The sequence below is a fragment of the Falco rusticolus genome, chromosome 2 (assembly GCF_015220075.1).
Source record: "Falco rusticolus isolate bFalRus1 chromosome 2, bFalRus1.pri, whole genome shotgun sequence".
NCBI lineage: Eukaryota > Metazoa > Chordata > Aves > Falconiformes > Falconidae > Falco > Falco rusticolus.
The window spans coordinates 72,128,756-72,152,071 of NC_051188.1; the positions used below are offsets into that span (position 1 = coordinate 72,128,756).

The window sequence follows — 23,316 nt, forward strand, 5'->3', positions numbered from 1 at the left end:
ATGTTGACTTAATGAAACAGTAAAGTATAGTGCTTGCCTTTCACAAAGGGACAGTTATCTCAATACAAACTGATACTGAAAACAATGCAGCCCAGATTTCACTCTCACAGTGCTTGACTCGGTCACAGGGATCACTGACACAGGATATCAGCAGGCTGAGAGCTGAAGAGATTTCAGAAAAGTGAATGGATATTTACAGAATGTTATGTAAGTAGTGAAAAAAAACCAAAGCTGCAACAACAGAGGCTCTTGAAAATAACATCAGCAATGTAGGTATGGTGATAGCAACATCATAGGGTCATGCTATAGAGTCAATTCAGAGTAGGCAAGGATTAGGAAAAACTTCTATAATAACAATTTTGTTTCATAACTATCTGTAGAAAGTTTGTCTCATGATTACCTGCTGTGTGATAAACACAATGTGCTGAATGCTAGTTCTGTATGATAGCTTCCACTCTCTTAATTCAGGAGTTAATTCTAACGTAAGAAACGAAAGCTGCCTAAATCATTTATGCTGCAACTTTTCATGCTTGTTATTAATTAATAACATACATTTCCAGAGCTATAATGCAAACCAGATTTAGACAAGCTAGACCTCTCCAGGTTTAAATTTCTTTATCTGAAAGTGCTTTGGAATGTTTGCACAGAGTTCATCAAATCTTTTGCTACACTGCAACAGCATCATTATAAAAATGATTCAAAATTCCAAACACTTTATCTTGTTCAGTGCTCCAGGAGGTAAAAGGAAATTATTTAGAAGCCAATTGAATGGTGACCTGTATGCTATTTCAGAGCATACATTTCCCATCTGGAATCCAGGGCATGCATATTTCCAAAATGTGCTTCTGAAGATATTTGATAAATAATAAATCATACCAAACATTTTATTCCCACAAGTCCTTCTTTATAAGTGATAAATGGCAGCTGAAAGATGACTGTCAGTGACTTTAACATAAAGATTCAAATGCAGCCTCAATTCATTTCTTATCCATTTTTTCTCCAGTGATGACTGTTGCATTAAACTACTTATTTTACTGAGAAATTAATTTCCATTTGATAGAGTGCATCATCGCTGCATTTCAACAGGAGGCAATTATTCCCAAGCCTATATCCACATATGGATGTTACGCATTTTCCACCTATCTCCAGAGGAGCTGAGTCTTTCTCTCTAAAATTAACAGCCAAATCCCTCTTAGATTTTATAAAGTCTCTGGTTCAATCCTTCATTCTCAAGGGACAAAGAGGGAGAGAAGGGGAGGAAAATTTGCTCTAGGACAGCTTTATTTCTGACTTTATGTTTTATAACTATTCTTTCTTATGCTTTAATAAGGGTTTATTAGGTTAAAAGAAGATATCCCTAGCAGTGGAAGAGGGCTTTTTTCGAAGACAAGGATTTTGTTTTTCCTAAAGGTAATCAAGACAGTATTAGCCTGACTGCCTCTGGAAATGTGCTCCTCAATCAGATCCCTTGATAGAGGTAATCTTACTGTCAAATACTTTGTAAGTTTTGGTGGTCTGCTTTGCCTTGGACCATTACAGCTGTTTTAGCAGGATGCAGATGAAATTCAGTCTTTAATGTTGCACATATTTGATCCACTTACAGTTTGGAAAATTAATGCTGAAGTCTGAAACTGGCATCAGAAGCTGAAATCAAAACTGAAATTTGCAGAAAAACAACGGTAATTTAGCTAACTAATTTAGGTAATTTTTCCTAAGTCTTTCAAGCAGCATAATTGAAAATGTGGGCTTATGATGGAAAACAAGGGTCACAAAAAGCCTTGCAATACTTTGAACTCTTCCCTGCAGTAGATCGACCTCAAAGCTGAATAGCATCAACTTCTCAGTTAATGAAAATTTGCTTTACTTCTGGCAAATTGCACAATTTGAACAGAATATAAACCAATAGAGTAGAGATACAGGATATAGTCAGGTACAGATGAGATCAGAGCAGAAAAGGAAGGTCAATGAGACCAGACGTATTTACTTGATTTTCTTAATGCTTGCCTATACTGAAGAGACCATCTAACCAGTACTGGCTGCTTAGTGAAGGCATAAAAGCATACCTCCCCTTCAGCTGGTGATGGCAGCTAATGCTTTACCTCCTCACCCTCCTCTCCTCTGTTGCTCCCTATACAAGCTCTGCAGAAGCAGTTCTGTGCCTTCTTCAGCTGCAGGGCATTTTTCCTAGCACGTGGAAACCCCTTACAGGGGACGTGTCTCAACAACTAGTGCAAAATGAATGATAACAGAAAATTAATTGCCTTAGAATTACTTAGTTAAGCAGTAACTAGTAAATTCTGTAGGGATTTTAATGAGGCAAAAGGGACTTGCTTGGCATAGTTTAGAAAGTATGACTTAAACTCATGCAGTATTCAGGGATGGACTAAAGCAGCTCTTGAGGCAAGCACATAGGGTACAGCTGCTGAAAGATGATGCACATCAAGTATCCCAAAGTGACCACAAGCATCAAAAAAACCAGTGATAGCAAGAACAGCTATTTATATCTTTGCAGATTAGGACACTATCTATATGTATTCTGTAAATGCAGACGTGAAAAATAAAATAAAACTTTACACTAGGTTAAATTTTTAGAAAATATTATTATTAGTCTCATTTTTGTAAGTCAAACTATGTCAAAACTGCATCACCATACATAAGTATGCCTTTCTTGAAAATAAAAACAACCCTGGACCAATAGCTTACTAATTTTTACAAGAATTCAATGGTGATTCAGTACAATAGTTAGTTCTGCCATATGCATGACATATGTGCCCAAGATCAGTTAAAAGCACAGATTGGAGAGGTCTGTGGACTTGGAAACATTAGCTGCGTATTTTAGTACTAACATTCGTTCTCATTAATTGCATAATAAATGGCTGATCCCTGTAACTGTGAAAATAACACCCCATATACATTGAATAAGCTCTTTTTACAGACAAATTCCCAAGCCTGAAAGACTTGGGGTTTTGTAAAATACAAACATTAGATTCTATAGCAAACTGTGTAACTCCTGAAGAACATCTACACCACCCCAAGGTAAGAAAGCATCCATCTATGACATTCTGCTATAATATCCATTTTCACTCGGATAGTGTGCCAAATTACTTGTTCTGATTCAATGTCAGTGGAGAAAGTCATGGTATAAACAACTCTGCCTTAGGGAAAGGCACAAAAGGCTGCAATTTGCCACTTCTCTAATGCAATGCTTCAAAATATAAGACAGCATTACACAAGATGATTATCTTAAATAGAAGGTGATTAAAAGTAATACTACATAGTATCCAAGACAAGTTAACGCCTGTGTTAATTCACTTTTATTCCTATGATATTTTGACTGAGCAGGCTAAGAAATACAAGGTAGGGGTATCTTGGGAGTTTTGTCTGGGATAGCCCTGACATTCTATGATTAAGTGACTACATCGTTTCACCAGCTGACATCAATTCTTCCTATATGTAAGACACTATGCATAGAAGGAGGGGGGGGGGGGGAGGGGAAGAGACTGACATAAGGAGATCAAATTATTTTCTGTGGATAAATTATCTGATTAATTCATTTCCCTCATCTATATAGAAAATCTATAAGCTGATTCTAGATTCTGCAAAGGTATTTGTTACTCCATAGCTCTATCAATGTCTTTGAATGAACAATGTGCACAATTTGCAATATTTTCACTATCTATGAACTTTCTTCCCCAGCAATATCACTGCTTGTTGTTTGTAGAGAAAACTGGATGGGTGAAAGCTTCATGCTGATATGGAACATTGAATTAACTGGTTCAAAGTAGTACTTGAATGATGCAAGGATAAACATATCTTTACTGTATGAGATGAACAAGACTATTGAAATCCTTATATTTTAATGCCTTGGAAACCTGAGGGAAAAGCAAAGGTGGAGAAAAGTGTGGAGCCAGGAAGGAAGCAGAAAAACAGCAATTGTACAGAAAATCCGGAAGGGTTTATTCCCTTATAATGAGGGTTGGAATGGCTGGTTGACTTCTATGCTGACTCTGGTTTTGAGATAACCTCCCACCTCAGAATATTACTAATGAGAACTAAGGATAAAAAGGTATAGCATCATGCCTAGTAAATATTTCTATCAGATTCATACAAAAAAGAGAACTCTGCCATATCTGTATCATTACAGCCACAGGTGGATGTTTTCTAGCCTCTACCTCTTGGGATGGTTCTGATATAAGAAAATTATTTTTATACACCTCCAAGAAACACCAGAAGGGGAATATCCAGTAACATCTGATAGTTTGAGATCTCCTCAGAGTTAAATCTTAAAAGTGAATCTTTTTATTTCCTGTGAATTTGGGGGTTTTGTCTTAATATGAAATTGCCAGAGGCATGCAGAGATGAATGAGCTGATGTTCTGTAAGTCAGGACCTTGAGTCAGGTCAAATTAATAGAAAGTGGAGCCCTGTGGAAAGACAGGATGGTGATCATTTTTATGTGCCAAGGCACCTCAGTCCTGTAATATTTCAGCTACAAAAAACATTCACTATATGACTAAAGTAGAGAGATCTGTTCATGAGCCAGTAAAGGGCTGATGTTGCTACCTAGAAGATGATAAACCAGACCGCTACTGTGGGCTGACATGACCAAAGCTGTTGTATATTGACAGGCTGACCTGGCAACAAGTCTTCAGTCATTCAAAACCCTTTTGCAGGACCCTTTTGTCCTGCAAAAAATCCAGTCTTTCTGCACCTATCTCAGCAGGCTTTGCTGCCTCCATCCACTCCGCATGCCTTGATATCATTCCTGATGTACACCCTTACACCCTCATTATGTTTGAGGTTTTGAACATTTTCTGAAACTGCAAAAGATGCCACCATCTGTATTTCCCTAGCTATCTCAGCATACTCAAGACTTACAAGACTGAGTTTCTAGTAAAGAAATCACATGCAGCAAAACACAAAAGTGAGGGGCAGACTTATTTTACTTTCCCTGTATGAATCTTCATCAGCCTTCTTTTAATATTAACGTAAACCGACTACACAGAATTACAGCCACGCACTGTGAACAACAGTATGGCAAACTGCAGCACTCACATTACTTTAGCCAGCAGTTACTCTGGAGAATCTTTCATCCCTGATATCTCCTTATTTTCTTCTCTGGACCTTTTCTCTTCTTTAGGTCATGCCATTACATCTACCTCCAAGCCTGGCCCCTACACTCTCTCATGTTTGTTCATTCACTGTTGCCCTTGCTCTTGCTGAAAGAAGATATTTGGGGAGCCAAAAGAAGCTGAGTTGTTCTCATCCCTGTTTGTGTGCTTTAGAAGCGCATGTGTGTTGTCTAACACCTTGTTAAAAATTTGAGATTTCACTGCGCTCTACCCCCCTGGTTGCCATAGGCAGGGTAGAAGCTGAACAGCAGCATTCAATTAAGCTAATTTAATGTTCTATTGCTTGTCTCAAACAAAAAGGAAAAATACCAACCTACAACATATCTAGTATGCAAGGCAGGGCAACACATTTGTGCTTGACAGGCTTCCACAAATTGAACAAAATACAGTTAAAAATTAGTTTTGAAAGGCAATAGAAAATAGAAAATGGACATTTGGAAATCAGTTTTTACACTTAGTGTTGAAAATATGACTCCTATTATTTCAGAAAATAGTATTCTCTGAAAAGTGGAGCCTGTGGGTGACAGCATCTTTTAAAGCAGACAATCCTATTAAGTCCTTAGAATAGCAAGCAGCACCATCCAGTGGCAATTTTTTCCTATTAAGTCCTTAATTAAGGCCAATTTTCACACTACAGAAGTACCACAGTACCCAAAAGAAGATATTTTTCCTTAAAGTACACACATTCAGAACAGAGCCAGACTTCTACCAAGATAGCTCTAACAATTAGACGGGCAATAGTGAGTGTAAAATCAATATTCATATTGTATTAATAATACAAAACCGTTGTTATAACATTTCAAGCTGGGATCCAGCTGAGGATTATGCTTGCTGTTATACTGTATTTTTGTTTGAATTTAAATGTCTTCCATCCCTGTCTTACAGCACTCTGCTTCCTTGACACTTCCTTTGTTGCAGTTACAGCAGGTGAAAATGAGTGTAGTTTATCTCACTGGTGCTGGCTCTGTCCTGTTGGAGCCAACTTGGTGGCCGTGGCTCTGCTCTACCTCAGTAGTAGAAATCCTGGAACCTCAGGGGTACTGATCCAATGCTTCTCATAAGAAGCAACTCATAATGCTCCTTCACAACTGCTTTACAGTCATGTTCAGCCTCTCAAAATGCACAGAGGTCACATCCTAAATCTCCTAAATCACAGAAGGTGGGGAATGACTGCTTAATTGCTAGTTGAGTCACAGACTGTTCTCTCTGGGAGAAAATCTGTCACTATGGGGGACAGGACAGATGGATCTGCCTCATGTGTGGATCCCCTTGTTCAATCCAGTCCTCCAGCACCTATCTCAGCAGGCTTTGCTGTCTCTTATCTACTTTGCTTCACTTGATACCATTCCCAATGCACACCTTCAGTTTATGTCCTAAAAGCATTAGTCATGGGGACTGCAAAACTGTCTTAATTACACTGCATATATTCAGCTGCAGGTGGGGAGGAGAAAGAAAAAAAAGAGTAAACTTTTAAATGCTAATAGTGCTTTAGGGTCCTGGGGTCTCGAGACCAGATCCACAACCACATGTTGCCCAGGAAGGATGCAGCTAGCCTGCTCCCAAAGGGAGCTAGATTTTTCTTCAAGCTAAGTTTTTCTACTGGATTTTACAGTTTAGGTTTCACTACACTGGATTCAGGTTCCATGCAGCTCACTGGTGTCACATTTATGATTTCTGCCTCAGGCTGGGAAGTTCCCTCTCCAGGCCCTACCTCTCAGCTTTTTTTCTGTCTCACTGTAAAACACTGCAGATAATCAAGACAATATCAAGGTAGCCTTCTCTCTCCCCTGGTCAGGATCAGTAGTCTCTCAAGGAAGGAAAAGTGTGCAGGACAGCATCCTTGCCCTGCTGGAAGCTGGGCCCATCCCACAGAATAGGCTTTCCTGTTCTGTCCCAGTCTTGGGCTCTCTTGCTCCCTCCCACCCCAAGACAGGAGGGCAGATGAGAGCAAATATTTATTCTCAGCCAGTGAGGTATGGCTCAGACTCTTCACCAAAGAGGATAGATAGTTCATTCTGGTAAACTGCCTGATTTTTCTGCCAGCTCCTACAGCAGTGTCTTAATTCCACTTCACAATTTTCCCGTCTTAGCACAAATGAAAACAATAGCAGCAGGAATATATTCTCTCCCACAAAAGCCAGGAAGACCAGCAGCTAAGATTTTCTTTTTTACATTGGCTTTTCCAATAAAGGCTGTGGATTTTATTCCACCACTTTGTTACCAGTCTTTTGGTAGGATATATGTGGAGGTGGGAACACTCTAATCCACACTCTTCTCCGTCCATATTTGAAGGCAGATAATTATGAGAATGGATGGGAAGTAAGAAACCATGCTAGTAAGCTGATCACTAGTTTCTGTGACTTTCCTCATCAGAAAAATTCTCCCTTAAGATTAGCCTATTGTCATCACTTACTATTACATTTTGTATACCAGTGAGTATTTCTTCTGTTTTCCTATTCCCTCTCTGAAGTGTAATTTTCCGTGTACAAATAAGGAGCCTTAGTGTGAGCATAGACAGGAGTAATAACAAACATTTCATTGTAAAAATGCTTCCTGCATGGAAACACTGGTTCAACTAGGCCACAATGCTAGTAAAATGGTCAGGCTGAACTGCATAAAAGTTTTGCTGTCTGAAGCTAATTTCTGCTGGTTAGATGCTATTAAAAATCACTCTGCTATGAGTTAAAGAAATTAAGCTTAGGGGATGTTTATTCATAATTTAAGCTAGTTAATAATACAGAAGTAATATGGAGAGAAACTGACACTCTCCGTTTCCACTGAAGTAATAAAAATTGTGATTATAAGTCCCTACCTCATGCTAGTAAAAAGTTAGAGCTTTTAAGGACAGATATTGCACTTTAAAGTATTTGTGTTTTAATGAGAAATAAAGACATGTTATTCAACATGTCAGATCATTAAAAAGCCATTTGAAAGATCCTGGCAAGATCTTTTTTAGGGCTACCTACAAGACAGGATATGAAACTAAATGATAGCTCCTGTGATAAAACAAGCCCTGTGGAGCTTCTCACAGAATTTCTGATACTTGCTGGTATCACTCTCCTGCCATTTGATGTGCTATTGGTATCTCTTCTCTTTTTTTTCTTACAAAATGAATGTTATTCTGCCTTTTATCCTGACCAAATAAAATGTCTTATAAAATAGCTTTTTAACAGGCTATTACCTCCATACTTGTTTCTGCTGGCTCATTTAAGTATCATAAATAGCTAACACTCCATTTTAACCCACAGCATAAACCAAATATCTTATTAAAGGAAAATATTGGACAAGGGCACACAATAATTAATTCAAATTAATAAACTCTGTCCTTTAATAATAAATGTTTAACATTTGTCCTTACATATTTCTAATTAATGCAGCCCCAACATAGCTGCAAATATGTAGTTAATAATTATTTCAAAAGAACTTCATCGACTCAAAAAACTTCTTTAAATACCAATAAGACTTCATAATATTAACAGACATTTTAAGATATAGATAGGCAGATAGATTTCATTTCAGGGTAACCACTGTATTATCCCATTCTTTATGGGATAATACAAGCAAAAAAAAGGAGAAACTAAAGATATCTTACTGTATTGCAAAGAGGAAACAATGAGATTTTATCTACACTACTTTTCCTTGACTATGCTGTACCACCAGAAACAGCCATATACCACTGTTTATAGAGTTTGAGTGAATAGGGTATAAACAGTCACTTTAGTTATATACATAGAAAAAGGCTTTGCTGCAAAAAGAATGAAAATCAAAGAAAGCAAAAGACAAAATGCACTCCTAACTGAAAGAACAAAGATGTTTGGAGCAGAAAACTGTAAAAATTAAATTTTCTAAGATTTTTTTGTTTGAATTTTTTTTAAGTTCTCAGTCAAAAGAAGCTACACATTTTGAGGATCAAAACTAGAAGGAGCCTATCTTGAAATACATTGTGAACTAATGTAGTACAGCAACATCAGCTTAGAACTCTGTACATCAGCACTTTATATGAGATATCCCTGTAGATTCATGTGAAAACATACTCATAGCCCATCATACGTGTGTTCCTCAGTAATCCTGAAGGGTCAGATGGTAAAGCTGAGATCAACAAAGGCAAGCCTGGCACACTTCTGGGGTTTATTTTTAACATACATGTAATATAATTTCCTGTGCAGTGTAGACTTCCAAGAACAAAATGAAACACTTCATTGTTTTCAACAAGTCTATAAAATGCTATAGGTTGGATAAATTCAAAAATACCACAAGCAGCAGATTTTTTTTTCTCCTTTCTCCTCTGGGAGAAGGAGAGGGAACAGAAGACTGAAATGAAAAGAGAGAACTGATCAATATTTGGAGAAAAATCAATTTGAAGACAATGAATGTCTAGTTACTGAAGGAAAGGATGATTACATGGGGGAAAAAAGAAAGAACCCACAGATATCAAACAGCAAATGTAACTGAGGGATGTTCATCTAAAGAGAGTTAAAAGCAATATACCAAAAGGGACAAGTAGGCAAAAGTATACTCAAGGGGCAGGGTAGGACTGTGAAGTAAGAAAATAATTGTATTTGTGGTAAGAATAAAATAATAAATAAATAAATAAATAATAATAAAAAGAAATCATTAGAACTTAAAGAGAAAGAATAGACATCTTCTTTTACCAGAAATTTTATGAATACATAATACGCAATCAGCTTCAAAAGAAACAACACTTAAATGTCTGAAGAAACATGGTTCCACAGCTTAGCGTGTTTCCTGAAGAGCAGCACATCCTAAGACAGTAAGGCTTCTCCACTGACAAGGACTAGCTAGTACTTGACATGCATTGACCTCTATGCCAAGAGGCAAATAGCTACCTCAAAGCAGAATTTACCCAGCGTCTTTGCAGTGGTGTAGGTTTGGAGAAAATGACAATTTACAGTAAATGCACTTCATTTTCCAGCTGGCATCTCTTACTTCATCAGTTTTTCCCATCGCATGTATCTGCAGGAGGCAGAATTCCTTGCAGCATGTTCTTGCAAGAAGTCCTGCACACTCCCTGGTGACTAAGGTAGCAAAGGGCAAGGGGAGAAGGGGAAGGAAGGAAGAATTAAAAGATGAGGACAGTGGGGTTGAGGAGATTGTGGGCACAAGATCTATGATTCATGTTTGGGGAAAAAAGCTGTGCAGGAGGAGCAAGAGGCACACCTTCAGGTGGCTCTTGGGAGTTGTAACAGGTAAAAAGCTTCCTCTTCTTCATCATTATAAGAAATTACATCAAAATATAGCTCTAAAACTTGTTTGGGTGTCCACACTGTCTAAAGTTGAATCTATATTGCCAATGATAATGAATAAAACACAGGAAACCAATAAAGACTGATAAAAGATAGGGAGCAGCAACACTGAAAATGAAAATCCATGAGAGAGAGCTTCTGCAGCAAAACCAATTGATTTTTGTTATAGTGAAAACTGCTAATGGAATAGAGAATGCAATGTGTTGAGAAAGCAGGACTTCAGGCACTAAAGTTATAAATACTGAATATAACATAAGCCACTATTACATACTCTAACAATATTAACATCCATCTCTCCCAAGAGATTTGTGAGGGAGCCAAACAACAGTCAAGGCTTTTTTTTCTATGATAGTTATTTCCAGCTTACGTATTTATTTTTTAAAATTTACTCTAGTTGTAGCATTTGTCATTCCTACAGATGTTATGGAGAAAATCGATGACTTCATGATGCAATAGGCGACTTTCCACATTTTAAAATTCAAAAAAGTTCACTTATAAGTATCTATTTCTGCCTTTGAATTTGCAGAAATGATTTTGCTCCCAACATCAGAATTTTTTTCCTTTATCTTTTCACAGAAACAATAAGCTAATGAGTTGTTGAAAAGTTTTTTTTCTAAAAAGAACAGGAAAATGCATGCTTTCCTTGGCTTTGCTTTCCGGTTTCAAGCTTTTACTTCCTTTTACACATGAATTGTTCCAAAGCAGCTTTCTAGGACGCAAACACAGAACTACCCTTTACATACATTAAAAACCTGTTGTGCATCATTGGGGCTTTTCGAAAACTAAAAGCTGCATTTAAAAGTATTAAGATTATTTTAGTACTGTGCTGCATGCCTACATGCATTCATAGTAAAATCTAGTCCAATCCCCCTCCACACTTAATATTATATCTATTTGCTCATTTATAAAGTACATAAAGGCACTTTTATCTTCATAAATAAATCACCATTGCTGAATGACATAATCTAAATGTCTAAAGCATCTGTCATGTTGTATGCACCCATTATTGAGATTTGATTAGAAGGTGTTCAACTATCTTACCATTTCAGGATGAAAAGTTTAAAATATGCAAGGGATGTAGAAGAATAATGAGCATGCTGGACGTATTTACTATAGAGCACCTAGTAGACTTGATTTGATTCACCTCTGTTTCATACCAGTATAAATCAGGTGTGATTCAACTTGAAGAATTCATTGACAGTGTGGATGCATACATGATTAAAAAATAATTTCCCCCCCCATATCTGTTCTTTATTTCAATAAAGACAGTAAGTGTTTTCAGTTCAAAGTCAGTTGGAGCCCTATGCTGTTTCTGACATCCATCCTTAGTGCAATGTAATGTATTTTCATCAAGTTTGGTACCTCAAGGCTTTGGATTAATGTTGCAATATATGTTTAAAGTTCCTTGTCCCTTGACTTCTCTGTGCTAACTCAGACTCCATTTCTTCTTTAAATAATACAGTAAAATATTTTCTACACATCATTTATTTAAAAGCATGCTTAGTTTAACCTTTTAAAAGTACACTAAATCCATAGTTTGATATGCCTTAAAGAAGGGAATAATCAAAGCTTTTTTTTTTCTTTTATCTTATCTTAAAAGGTCTAAAATTAAAAAAAAACAAACAAACAAACTTAAAAACAGATTTTCTACACCTTTTATAACCCAGACTTACTTTCACTCTCACAGCCAAACCATAATTCTGTTACAATATTAAAACACTAATAGGTCCTAATAGAAAAATACACAAGACTACTGAAACATCAATATAACTTGTCAAAATCAGTTACAATTTATAATAATTTCCTCACTTATATCTTATTCATTCCATTAGCAACACTGATGATACAGCAAGGATTCATATACACATTTTAAAAGTATATTAAAGCCCAAGACTGAAACCCTTCCTTGTGCTCCATTTATAATGTAGGGGGAAAAAAAAATCAAAATACAAACTTGGCTTACTTCCAGTATGATCAGCACATAGACGCCTACTAAGATGATGGATGCAATTGTTACTTGTGCCTCTATATTTGCATGAAGGTATTGATGCTTCATGGAGAGAGGAACACTTCCAGGCTCCTGTAGGAAAGCTTGAATGTTTATGAAGATGGTGCCTCTGGTGAAAGAAATAGAAGTTTTGCTTATTTCTGGAATGAAGTACCATTAGTTTTATTTATGTATTCATTTTCTATTAAGTACCTATAAATACATGTATATGTGTTCTACCTTTACAATTGCAAGCAGTTTTTCAAACATTTTCACTCTATCCATCTAAACAGCATTGTTTAGAAAGTAACTCCAGTACAAACCAGCTTTGTAAAACCATTTAAAAAGCCACAAGTCAACCTTTCCTGCCCCTCTGAAACAGGCAGTGATAGAACATTTTTAATACATTGTCTATTCCTTCTTAGTCAAGCCTATGTAAACTACTACTTCAGTGGATCATTTCTCAGTCTTTCAGCCAACCTGTTGAGTATCTGAAAGGTTCTAGTTGTGATGATTTGCTGATTTCTTCTTGAACTTAAGGGTAGAGACCAGTTGTATACCACCTGCAAGAGAGTCACATTTGGCAATATTAATAAAAGTCAGTGAAAATGATACGTCTCTGATCTAGGGTTTTATTCTTTCTCCTGTTCATTTTTGTGGTCAGGGCATAACACAGACTAGCCTAAATTAGTTTCACCTGATTAGATACTTTACAGGTGTTCAGGCTGGAGCAAACTCATCCTCATTCCCTCAATCAATCAGTGAAGTAAGAGATACCTCCAGGAGGTGCTTCAGAGAGGGGATGCTAAATCACACTTTGCATTGACTATTAGGAGCATCTAGGGCAGCTAGGCTCAAAGATAACTATATGGTTCACTCCCAAGGACTGCCTGGGAACAAAACTAATATACTTGAGGTACAGGTGATAGAAGGCCCAGAAGCATCACACTCCCAGGTATTATGAAGAGAACATGGAAGAATTTCAGTAAATAAAACTCCTGTTGGCTGATCTTCTAGCAAAAAGAAACAAAAAATCTCAAGAAAATAAATACTTTCTGAAATTTTGCCTATTATTACACACTGATATTCATGCAAGTTTTGCCAAATACACTCTTTAAATGTAGATACAGATATTATCTCTCTTTTAAAGAGGAGGGACTTAAAAAAACCCACAAAACTTCAAATTTCATTAATTGTAGCCTAAATCCTAAACCTGTCCTGACTATGTGTGATACAAAGTGCAGAAGAAAAAAATGGCGTAATCAGCCAGCTTGGAACATCTGACACAGAGAAATACATGAGGAGCATGCAGGCAGAGAAGGTTAATTTAGCTACCTAGTCCTTTGATCATGTCAGGACCACAGCTGGCACACCAGCAGAGGTGGGCTGCTGCAGCCAACTGCATGCTGGCTGCCCCACAGCGGTGTGAAGGCTGCTTGGAGATCACTGCCAGCAGCCTTCTCATCACTGGGGTGGGTGGTTTATGACAGTAATTGCCATTATGAAATTGTTTTCCATTCTGAGGTAGTCGGAATAATCCTTTACTGTAGACCATGAGGTTGTGTGTAAGCACAAATACTGATGGCACTGTTCAGCTGTACTGTCACTGGTAGAGGCAGGCCATCCTGTCACATATACAGAATGAGAGGCAGTTGGTTTATGTCAATGTTATTTAATAAATGATGAAGCTTATTTTTATTTTTCAGTGATATACAATGACAGGCTGTAAAAGATCCTCCTTCACCAAGCTCTCCGTGACAGAGCAGTAGGAACTTGTTACAAACATCAATAATGAGAAAGCCTTAAGAGAAATAAAGCAAATAAGTGTGACACGTTTGAGAAAATAATTTGCCACAAAATGTGAAAATGTATTTCAATAAGTGCAAAAAGGCACTTTGCACTTGTTTCTTCCTCTAAGACAACTTTTGAAGCATTGACGATTTTAAACACAATAACTTCCATGCCAAGTGTCAGTCAAGGAACATAAGTTTTACAAAATTTACAAGAACAAAATAGTTAGGAAACTAAAGGAAGTATTTTAAAGACAGAAGAAAATATAACTTTACTCTTATTATAATAAGTTCTCTAATGCTGACATAGATACTCTTCATAGCAGGGAAAAGAATGACCATTTAATCCACACAATGGTGGTGGAAATATAAGTGATAAAACACACTTCAGAAGAAGTAAAAGAAAATATAAGACCATCACCTGCTGCTGGCGTCTCCTCCTAGATCCAGCATCTTCAGTCTGGCTGATTTGTACTACAATGTATTCCTCTGTTTGCTGATCAGCTACATCTGCTACAAATGGACCTCCTATGTCTAACTTCAACAGAGCAGAATCACGAAAATCGGTTAGATTCATAGCTGTTAATAAAGTTAAGGTGAAAATTTCAGGCTGTACAAATACCAGAAGGAAAAAAAAATTAGTAAACTTATATTGAAAAACACATTCTTCAGCTAAAATACTTAAGAAACAATGACAAGAACAAAATGGATGTCTACTTCCTCATCAAGTAGCACTATTTTGTCTGGGTTTCCAAAGGAAACAGGAGTTACAAGTTAAGAACAAATCTGTTTGATTTGAGACTTTTGAGATCGCCAGTGCTTTCAGCTGACACTGTAGAAGTACCAAAGCTCCAAAATAACATAGGAATACACAGAGAGACAGAGAAGTAAAGCTATTTAAATGCTTGTACTAGATGAAAGGCTGCATCATTATCTCAGGAATTTAAACATCACAGAATTTCTACTGGGGAAAACATTGTTGAAGCTCCAACCACAGGGAAAAGTAAACCAGAATCAATGTCCTATTCGTGCCTGGTCAAAATTTTACTCACAATTCTTCAAACATCTGAAAGACATATTTTCAAGTTCCTGTTTGCTGGAGTATTCACAGATTTTCTCCTCCAGCTCCCTGGTCTACTTTTTCTTTCTTTCTTTCTTGGATATCTAGCATGAGTTGTGGTCAAACCACATTCTTTCTCTAATATAAATGAGAAATCAGCCAACCATTATCAACAAATCCATTGGAAGTCTGGCTTTATTAGTCCCAATAAATCTAGAACTATTTAAACTTATTATTGTGATAGTCCACTGCTGGCATGGTTGAGAAAGAAGTGTACCTACAGTTTGGGAAAGAGGGAAAGCCTAAGCTTTTAAACTCTTCACAGCCCATTTGTTACTGTAATGGAGCAATGTTGTAATTGTTTTGCTCCTATCTGTGACCAGATAGACAGCCAAGGCATCACCAAACAAACAAACAAACCAACCAACCAAACCGCCTAAGATAGGAAAGAAGAGACTTGATTTTACACATTTACATCCTGTTGAAATCATGCCACTTAATCACACGCTTGAGTATCTTCACAGTTTTAACATCTGACATTTAATTGAGCATACTACAAAGAGTGAATCTGTTGCAAAAAAAGTGCAAGACCATATACCTACCAGAAAGATTCTCCCAGAAAGATATTTTCTTGCCCACAGAACTCAGAGATTTTAACAGTAGAAGAAAAAACACAATATAGTCGGAGGGGACTCAGGACAGTGCTGTGCCCTGCTTCCCAGTGAGCCCCAGTAAGGTTATCCATGGTAGACCAGTCTCTAATGAGGAAAGCTTTGTGACATTATGCTGGGGTCCTTCATATTTAAAAGAGTTGCTGCTTCTGTCCACATTCCCAGCAGAAGAACTGGATGTAGAAAAGAGGTATCTTTCACACTAAACACAAGAAGACCCTAGCAGAGCTAGTGGCAGTTGAGCAGTCAGTGCATTGCAAAGTAACATAAATGTCACCCTGCTTAGCACAGTGAACAGAGCAATCACCACCAGCGTCACTCACATGCCATTCATTAAGAATGAACCTCCCAAGCATCTATTTGCTTAAAAGAGTTACACAGGAAAGAAGAAGAAGAATAAAAAAAAACCAACTCAGGTGCTACACATCAGGAGACCAACTCCAGTCAAGAGAATTTACACACACAGCCCTTAGCTGAGTCATAGTTGCCTCCCGGTCCATAGTAGTCACCTTGGTAGTCTCCATAGTATGTGTAGGGCATCGAGCCAAGCATCTCGGACTCATCAAGTATAAACACAAATTATAATAGTTTTCTTCTAGTTCTAAAGGTTTGAAGTGTGATTTGGCATCATAGTTTTTCTGTGTCCTAATTAATACATAATATTAGTCTCAAGTCTCAATATAGCTATACCTTTAACTAGAGACATTAGCTATACCTTCTAAAAGGCCTGCTGACCTGAAGTCATTAACCCAATGATTTAGGACGCCTCTTGACAGTCTGCCTATTATTAAGAGTGTAGCCAGCGATACATGTCTTGAAAAGCTTCAGGTGCATATAATTATGGCAGCTTCCTTTTAAGCAATACTTTTAAAATAAATGCTGTAATTACCTAGATGACACATTCAGGAGCTATTATAAAGGTTGATTAAAATTAAAGGGGGAAAAATTCAAACCTTATTTTTAAGAAGAGTGTTTCCTTCCTTCTTTTCCTATAAAGATGAGGATACTTAAGTTTTCCATTCCTTTCTGTGCATTTATAAAACCTTCAGGAAGGCCCTAGCAATGCAGGTTCTCCTTTGATTGCAAGCGGAACTGAACATCATTCACCAGTCTGCATTGAGGCTCTGAAATCCCATCAGTTATCTTTCTCCAAACAATATTTACAGACTGTCATAACTCCATTGTTAGACTGCAGCAGATCACAGCCTTTATGAAAGGTAGAATCAAAATAAACCAGGAGGAAACCTCAGCCATGCTTATATGAATCAAAATGAGATATTTTTTTTTTATCAAGCTGCTCTTCAAAATATTTCTGCCTTATCTTGGTTTTTATGTTTCCCTTAAATTGCCAGAATATGATTTCCTCTATATTTTAATCATTCAGATGTGACCAACTTTCGAGAAAACTATCTTTTTACTTTAATATCCCTTTTTATTCTGCAACTTAACCATGCTAGGACTTTTTGTCTTTTCTGAACTTTTTTTGTAACGTGTCCTCCAGTACGTGCCTTTTAAGCAAAAATCTCCCTGACAAAATTTACAGCCAGAGCTGTTATTTTTTATTTCACTTCGGCTAAGCTGCCTCATTTTTATGTAGTTCCATTCTTTAAATTATATTACTGATGTGAATTATCCTGTCAAGGGATTGGGGTTTCTGTATACTTTGCGAACCATTACACAGTGGCTGTCTGTATTTACATCTGGCACCAGTCTGGGTCCACTGCTCAAAGCTAAACCAAGAGCTGTTTTTTCTGATCTGCTTCCTGACTAGCTGCTCCTAGAAGGTAGTGAAGAGGGTGCAAGAGTCACCTCATGTCACTTTACCTTTTTTTTGTGGCTTACATAGACAACATGGAATGGGATGTGGTGGCTAAGGGTTTAAATCAGTGTTCATTCATCAAAGTTTATACTGTACTGTGGACATCTGCACGTGGGTTCGTTGCTCCCTTAAAATCAGTGAAAAAAAGGTGCTTTTAAGATGGAATTCATTGCTGCATTTTAGACCACTACACAAAGATGAGAGGAATTGCTCATGAGAAGTATCAGTTCTCTCTATTAACTATAAAGAGAGCCTAGGATGACTAACGGATGTAGCTGAGATGAGTCACTCCTTAAACGTTGAGTCCCTGCTCTACCCTCCAGCATGTCATTAATTCAGTACGTACAGAGCCAGCTGAAAAGCCATGGTTGACAGAGATTATCTGTTACATTTGCATGTAGATGGCTGACTTTATGCTTTCTTTAATATCTACTTCTATAGCCTACTCTGCCTACCGTAAAATGCACCTTGAGAATACTATGTCTGTTGATTATTTTTCACCAAGTTTCTGAGGTGCTTATATACTATTGATCCTGGTTTTTTCCAGGTCACACTGATAGTTTCTCTATGATATTACCATTTTGGAGAACGCATTTTGCCTGGGTCTTAGCATCTATTTTTACATGTTGTCCTTAACGGGTTATTTCTGCATCACGCCTTGCAGTTTTCTCTTTTGACGTCCTATCCCTGTTTGTAGCTTATGAGGTTGTTTTTACTTCATCCCTTCGCAATGTACCAAGTTGAACCACATGCTTTTCTATACCTGTTGGTTTACCCATCTGAAAAATGCTCCATAACACCACACTCACCCTGCTCCTTTTTAGAGTGTCAGCAATCTGGTTCCATATTTTGCCTGCATTGGATGAACCCTTTCTCTCTGTGCTCCATCAGTTCTAGAATTTTTGAGTCCTTGATAAACTCTCTTTTCTACAGCATTTTCTCAGCGATGCCTTCAGATTCTGCTTCTTTGCCTGCCTCTGCACATGGTCCTTGTCTTCATCCATCTACTTAGCAGCTTGCACACTGCCTGCAGGCTAAAATGCTTAGTACATTTCCAACAGCATCAACAAACATAAATGATTTTTAAATGCATTCTGCAAGGAAAAATGATGGAGGAGTGTCTAACAGTAGAGACTAGAGTTAAAAAACAAAAAAAATTCAAAGGGGAAAAAGAAAAGATATTAGAGAGGTTGTTTCATTCATTAAGTTAGTTTATGTTCCCTGGAAGAAAAACCCATTTTTAGGACCTCCATGGAAGCTGAAAAGCCTGCTAAAATCTGACAATATTCTTTGCCTCAAAGTCTTTCTTGAGATATAGATATAGATATAGATAGATAGATAGATATACACACCTCTGATTCAGGGAGTGGGAAAGGTGATTTTCAGTGACACTAATGGTCATGGCACAATTACAAGTTTTCCTAGTGACCTTTTCTTGCTCCATGAGTAACACAGTTGCACCAATCATTCAAACTCATGACACTTCAGCAAGGAATTTGATAATAACATTTACCCATCTCGTGTCCGCTTGGTCTAGAGCCTCCCTGTCAACTTCCATGTGTGGAATTGTTCTAAACAGTTCTGCTGAATCCAAATGAAATGAGGAATCTAGCCTGTGGTGTAAATTTCAACATACTAGTGTTGTTGAGATACATCTCCTTTCTGAATTTGATATCTTAATCCTGGAATGGACACAAGATTTACGCAAGTAAATCTCTCAGAGCTACTGAGGAGAGAGGTAAGTCAGTGAAAACAGCTACTGACTAGTCAATTTGATATCTCTGGGTTTGTCTGGTTTAGGCTGACCAGAGACCCATTCAGCCATGATTTGAGAAGAGGTATTTTCATTAAATTTGGTTTTGCACATGAATAGCAAGTGATTAAGGAACCCTTCATACTGAGTGCTTGTAAAATGTCAGCCCTTGCTCCAAAAGTTTTACTGGGGAGATAGCAAATATTTAAAGCAAACAATCAGATCAGGACTGAAAAGCTTTAAAATTCAGTTATAAAAATGCAAGATCCTTGGCCAGACTCAGAAGGAATTCACAATCCATTCCCTGATTATTATCAGGTTTCAGGTCCAAGAGAAGGAAGTTCTGGCAATCAGTCTGAAATAGGAAAATGAAATTGCTTCACCTAGGCTGGTCTAACTTTCCCTCACCTATAACTGGCACTGGCACAAGTACAGAGGTTGAGAGGAAAACAAACAAGATTGTTCCAGAAACACTTGTCAGGGACAAAGTAAAGATGGAAATTCACAGATGGAAATTCAAAGGCGGCACTGTATCAGGGAGACAGACTCTTCTTTAAATGACAGTGAGGTAGTGCACAGTTTGATTGCATCATTCCTTAAGAGCATCCACACATCCCCGTTACTTTTTAATTCCATAAAACCCATTTCAATTCAGAAAGTTAGTGCACAGTTCTGCCTCAGCTGTCTGCTCCCATTGCTGGAGAAAAATTTTAAATCTTGCTTAGATCAGAACAGAAGTTATTAGAAAGAAAGGAACAAACATGGAGTATATTTAACATTTCAGAAGATTCTTCAAGTCTGAACACCTATATAAGTTATGGAGAAGAACAAGAATATTTCTCATTCGTTCTTCAGTCAACCTGTTAATGGACAGAAGTGACCTGAAGGTTTGAATGGCCAAACAGTTGCAGAAAATAAAAATGTTCATGTCTTAGAATAGGTACATGTAACTAAACTAAGAAATGTTGGAATTTATTCAGACTCTATATCTCTTCTTCCATTTTTATAACCTGCTTTCCAAAGGCACGTCATCTTATTAATTATTGATGGTCCCCACTTAACATACAGCCTTTGAGCAAAAGATCTGAAAATGCTTCACACATTTACATTTATAAGCGTATTGAATCTTGCTTCCTGCAGAAAAGGGTCTTCTAGCCAGGCTTCAGTATAAACTTATCTCTTTCTGGTATTAGAAAGCTGACTGTTAGAATTTATCAGACAATAAATCCAAAATGTTGTCAAAAAGGAACAATGTTACCACTATTTTGAAAAACTATACTAAATGCACTACATTTGTATCTTGTGCTGATTGCAAGGCAGTGGCAGGGTGTCAGGAAGTGGACAGAAAAACCTAAAAAACTTTGCAGACTCAAAATGCTTCTATTTATTCACAGGAGGCAAGATGATGTTTTCAGAAGCTGCAGCCAACGCACCTCAGTGCTACATGCCAGGTTTGTGCCCATGAGGATAAGCAAAACTAAGAAAATATAAGCGGCCTAATAGAAAGGAAGAAAATGGGAAGAAAAGCAGCTAAAGTACATCCAAACAAGAGATAAAAGTATATCAACATAAACAAATGGGAATTACAGCAAGTGGAAAACTGCTAACAGGATGTCATATGAGAAGTGGCTCATTCCCACACCAGCTGATGCAGGTCTCTCCCAACACCACAAAGTTCTGCCTCTGAGCAAGCCAGAGATTTAATGTACACAACAGAAAAACTACGGATATCTAAGTGACACCAGGGTGACAAAGGGGATCACCCAATTTGTTTTTAAAAATATTTCAAACTTTGTTATGATTTTTCTAGTGTATGCAGATACATTGTATGCATAAGCACACATCCATAACACAAATAACAATGTTCACAGGCATTTCTGGAAAGAAACAGAGGGGAAGGAATTAAAAAAAAAAAACAAACCCAAAACATTTAGAGTGGTTAGTACCCATTCAACACTTAACAGCTTTTAAGGCATAAGCAAGAGGTAAAGAGTGTTCATCTGCATAATTTGGCATCATATGAGCTAAGAGACACGTTTTCCACCCAAAGCAGTCTCTTATAATGACCTCTAAGTGTTTTGTGACAAGGACTACTGCAGCACACCTGCCAACCTACCATGAAATTCTTGTAGACATTCAGAGTAGTGCCTAACATCCACTGGGAATACCACAGTCTCAGCCAGCATAAATCACATTTTCAAAACTGCTGTGTGAACATTTTGTTTACAAATAATGTTTAACATTATCCAAGCTTAGCCAAAAAGGCAAATACTTTCCTCACTATGCAACAAAGTGGAGAACAACCATAAACTTGCTTCTGCACCAATGAAGACTGGCAGCAATGGTGACATGACATTCAGAATTAATTGTACTTTTTCCAAACCTTGTTCAAAATGCAACCTTTCTCCCTGAGCCTTCTGCTTGAATTACCACTTCACATTGAAAATGAAGTATGGCTTTGCTGGACTGCTTGCCTTTCACATATTTTTCCCAGCTCGGTGAGCTCAGATAAGAGACAGAACGTCCAGTTTTCAACACACATGACACACCCTAAAAATCTTCAGCTCCAGGTTTGTCAAGTAAGAAAAGAGAATGCTCTATTCTGACTGTCTCAAAGCATCCTGATGCAAGAGGTAAAATATGAAACATAGGATCACCTGTTTGTAGTCAAATCCCTGTCCCACCAGCACTTCCCTGAAAGAAATAAAAGGAATAGCTGGTTGCAAAGTCAATGTGTACAATGCAGCAGCTGTAGTTTTAACCCAAAATCTGTGGAAGGTGAGGAAATAAATCTCCGAGCTACATTATGACAGTTGACTAAAACTTGAACTTAAAGACTTGCTGCCAGTACACCCTCATTTGGCAGACTGGGCCATGACAACCCTGGTGCTTTGCACCACCACACATATATAGGAGCTTCATCAGAAGTTTCAGGGAGGACAAAACTATTGATGTGAAGAGGATATTGATGGGAGTTTACAGTTGAAGTTGTCACTGGTCCTCCTAAATGTTCACTTGCTTTCCTCCACAAAGCAACTTCAACTTTAAATTATAAATGACCCTCAATTACCAACGTTTTCTTCCTCATTTACCCTACTAATTATTGTGTTATATGGTGTCATTATTGGTGACAGTGAGAATGCTAATAATCAAATCTTTTTAAAATGGACTCTTCCTGCTCAAAGCCATGGAACTGCCCCATGGAGGGGGAAGAAAATAGTATTTCAAAAACTAAATCTTACTGCACCTTTTCAAAGCAAGACGTCTCCCAGGAGCTTGTGAAATATATCTATAGATGAATCATCTTTTAACACTAGTGAAATAAAAGCCAAGCAGATTGCAGACCAGACTAATTAAACTAGAAATATAGTGAAAACAAGAAACGTGAATTATTTGCAAAAGTTTTTGTTTACTAACAATGTTCATCCCTCAAAGACTTTTCACATTCAAGTCTGCATTCACCTACCATTAATAATTTTTATTTTGGGTTATTCTACTGTTTTTTCTTTTGAACAGTTTCTTGGCGATCTCTGGGCTTAAATTCACTATTGACAAATATTGCCTGGGAAATTTGTAAAGGAATCTGCACCTTCACTGAAAAATATCTACAGATCTACAAATTCATACATATGGCTGGGCTAAGCTGTTCTAGAAACATATCCATGAATCACCTAGTTTCCCATTTTTGAAGTTCACTGTAATATCATGTTCCAAGTATACACTACAGATAAGTTACAGATGATAGTATACCACTGGTCTGGGGTGCAATTGCTGTAGCCAAGTGAATGGGCCCAGCTATTTGCTAGGCCTTGATGCCACTGGGTCTGCAACCCACTTCCAC

General features: G+C 37.5%; 1 protein-coding gene across 2 annotated transcripts in view; it reads right to left on the bottom strand.

The window, feature by feature from the left end:
- The window catches only part of OCA2 (OCA2 melanosomal transmembrane protein), a 176,538-nt gene that overhangs the window by 125,489 nt on the left and 27,733 nt on the right, over window positions 1-23,316 (bottom strand). For both annotated transcript variants that reach the window (XR_005102861.1, XM_037378549.1), the window contains exons 6-8: window positions 14,594-14,751; window positions 12,863-12,945; window positions 12,359-12,512 (exon numbers count right to left, since the gene is read on the bottom strand). Coding sequence is in view for 1 of the 2 variants with exons in the window: in XM_037378549.1 (XP_037234446.1) it covers window positions 12,359-12,512; window positions 12,863-12,945; window positions 14,594-14,751 (395 nt within the window). In the remaining variant the exon portion in view is untranslated. The remainder of the gene's footprint in view (window positions 1-12,358; window positions 12,513-12,862; window positions 12,946-14,593; window positions 14,752-23,316) is intronic.